Genomic DNA, 2,266 nt, shown 5'->3' on the forward strand with positions numbered 1-2,266 from the left:
CCGGGGTCGACTACGTGGGAGTCCAGCGACATAGCCATTACGCTAACTGCTGGTTCCCAAAAAATTCTTAAAAACAAAACAAAATAAATAAATAAATCCCTAAGTTTTTTAAAAAATTATTTAAAAAAAAAAATCAGGAGGCACAGAGGCAGCAGGTAGCATGGTGGTAAGGCAGTGGATTCTCACATGGCTAACTATGGTTCGAGTCCCAGTCCCAGTGGCTCAAAAATCACACTGGGTGCATGTGTGTGTACCCAAAACCTTGAGAGGAGAATGAAGGAGAAGGAATTGTGGTGTGGCCACTTCCCCTGTGGGGTGATTTCTCTCTGTGTCCCTCTGACAAGTACACATGCCCTATCGGCAAAAACTTTACAAAAGAAAAACCAGAAACAGGCGCCTGGTACTGCTGAGGGCCTGCAGATAATAAGGCATCTGCTAGGTGGGCCAGGTAGAAAGAACCGGGGAGTGGGACCCGCAGTTGGCGTCATGGCTATGTCGCTGGACTCCCATGTAGTCGACCGCAGTTCGAGTCCTGGATCCGGTGGGTTAAACTCACGCCAGGCGCGTGTGCGTGCGTGCCCAAGATCCCGAGAGGAGAATGGAGGAGAAGGGATTGTGGCCTGGCCATCCCCCGGGGGGGTGATTTCTCACTTTCTGTCTTTCTGTCTCTCTCTGTCTGGCGAGCGCACACGCTCTATAGCAAAAACCTCTCCAAAGGAAAAAAAGAAGAAAAAAAAAGAAAGAACCAGGTAGTCTGGGGTTTTCAGGGGTGCTGGGCCGACTGCCCGTGTGCCTGCCGCCCCCAGCAGCCATCCCAGGTATCTTCCACCTGATGGGTGCGCTCAGGGCTCTGGGGGACTCGGGAGATGCTTGAGGCCTCCGAGGCCCAGCAGGCTTGGGACTGCAGTTGGCACTGCCACCACCTGTCCATCGATGGCAGTCCACGGGCCAGGCCCGATTGAAACCCCATCAGGATTTTGGACACATAACGCATAAACACCCGGCATGTTTTTCAAACCACCAGGGCAGAGATTAGAACCACGGTCAGCCATGTGAGATCTGGCTCCACCGGGTTTAACCCACTGAGCCCTGGGGCCAGCCCAAGTCTGCCTCTTGCTGGATTGAGCTGCAGAGTCACATGGCCGAGGGTGAGGCCGCAGGAGGAGGGGCTGAGATTCTGCAGCCCCGCGCCGGCCCCGCGGGGAGCAGAGGGGGCGTCTCAGAAGCCATGCCTGATGGGGGGGCTTTCTGTTTTGCAGTTGACGCGAAGACGATGGAGACCGCAGAGAAACTGGCCAGGTTTGTTGCCCAGGTGGGACCAGAGATCGAACAATTCAGCATAGAGAACAGCACCGACAACCCCGACCTGTGGTACGTGCACCCCCCCACGTGTAATCACGCCCATTCTTTTTGAAAGGCTTTTTCTTTTTTCTGTCTTTTTTTTTTTTTAAGACATTTTTGCTATAGGGTGCATATTTAACTGGAGAGAACGAGAGACAGACAGAAAGCAAGAAATCAGCCCCACCTTGGGGCAGTGGCCCTTACCACAATCCCTCCTCCATTCTCCTCTTAAGATTTTAGGCATGCACACACGTACATGCACTCAGCGTGAATTTTAAGGCTTTTTGTTTTGGGCTTTTGTTTTTTGTTTTTTGGGTTTTTTTGACATTTATTTATTTATTTATTTTTGGAGAGGTTTTCGCTGTAGGGCGCGTGCGCTCACCAGACAGACAGAGAGAGACAGACAGAAAGCGAGAAATCACCCCCCAGGGGGCATGGCCACCCGCAATCCCTTCTCCTCCATTCTCCTCTCGGGATCTTGGACACACACGCACACGCGCCCGGTGTGAGTTTAAGTCACCGGGTCCAGGACTCGAACCACAGTCAACTACATGGGAGTCCAGCTATATAGTCATTACACCAACTGCTGGTCTCAGCGTTTGTTCGTTTGTTTGTTTGCTGAGATTTTCGAGTCACCAAGTCCGAGACTCAAACCACAGTTGGCCTTGAGACTCCAGAGCCTCCACCGTCACACCAGCTGCTGGCCCCTAAAGTTTATTCACTGATTGATTTTGTGAGCAGTTGAGGCAGAGACCGGTCAGCCCCTCGGGGTCTCACCCTGCCCACCACCCCCGCGCACAGCAGACCCAGATCGTGGGCCCGTGGGTGTGAGCAGCGGTTCTCAGGGCTCCGACCCAGATCTTTCCCCAGGGGGCCCAGCCTGTCACTGCTACACACTGGCTGGCCGCCCATACCCTCCTCTTGG

The 2,266-nt window shown here is 53.3% G+C and overlaps 1 protein-coding gene across 1 annotated transcript in view; it reads left to right on the forward strand.

Annotated features, from left to right (window-relative positions):
- SUGP2 (SURP and G-patch domain containing 2) overlaps positions 1–2,266 on the forward strand; it is a 49,530-nt gene that overhangs the window by 33,752 nt on the left and 13,512 nt on the right. Inside the window, exon 6 of the mRNA XM_014587316.2 lies at positions 1,260–1,371. Within this exon, the coding sequence (XP_014442802.1) occupies positions 1,260–1,371 (112 nt within the window). The remainder of the gene's footprint in view (positions 1–1,259; positions 1,372–2,266) is intronic.

Source organism: Tupaia chinensis, unplaced genomic scaffold (assembly GCF_000334495.1).
Source record: "Tupaia chinensis unplaced genomic scaffold, TupChi_1.0 Scaffold000201_1, whole genome shotgun sequence".
Lineage (NCBI taxonomy): Eukaryota > Metazoa > Chordata > Mammalia > Scandentia > Tupaiidae > Tupaia > Tupaia belangeri.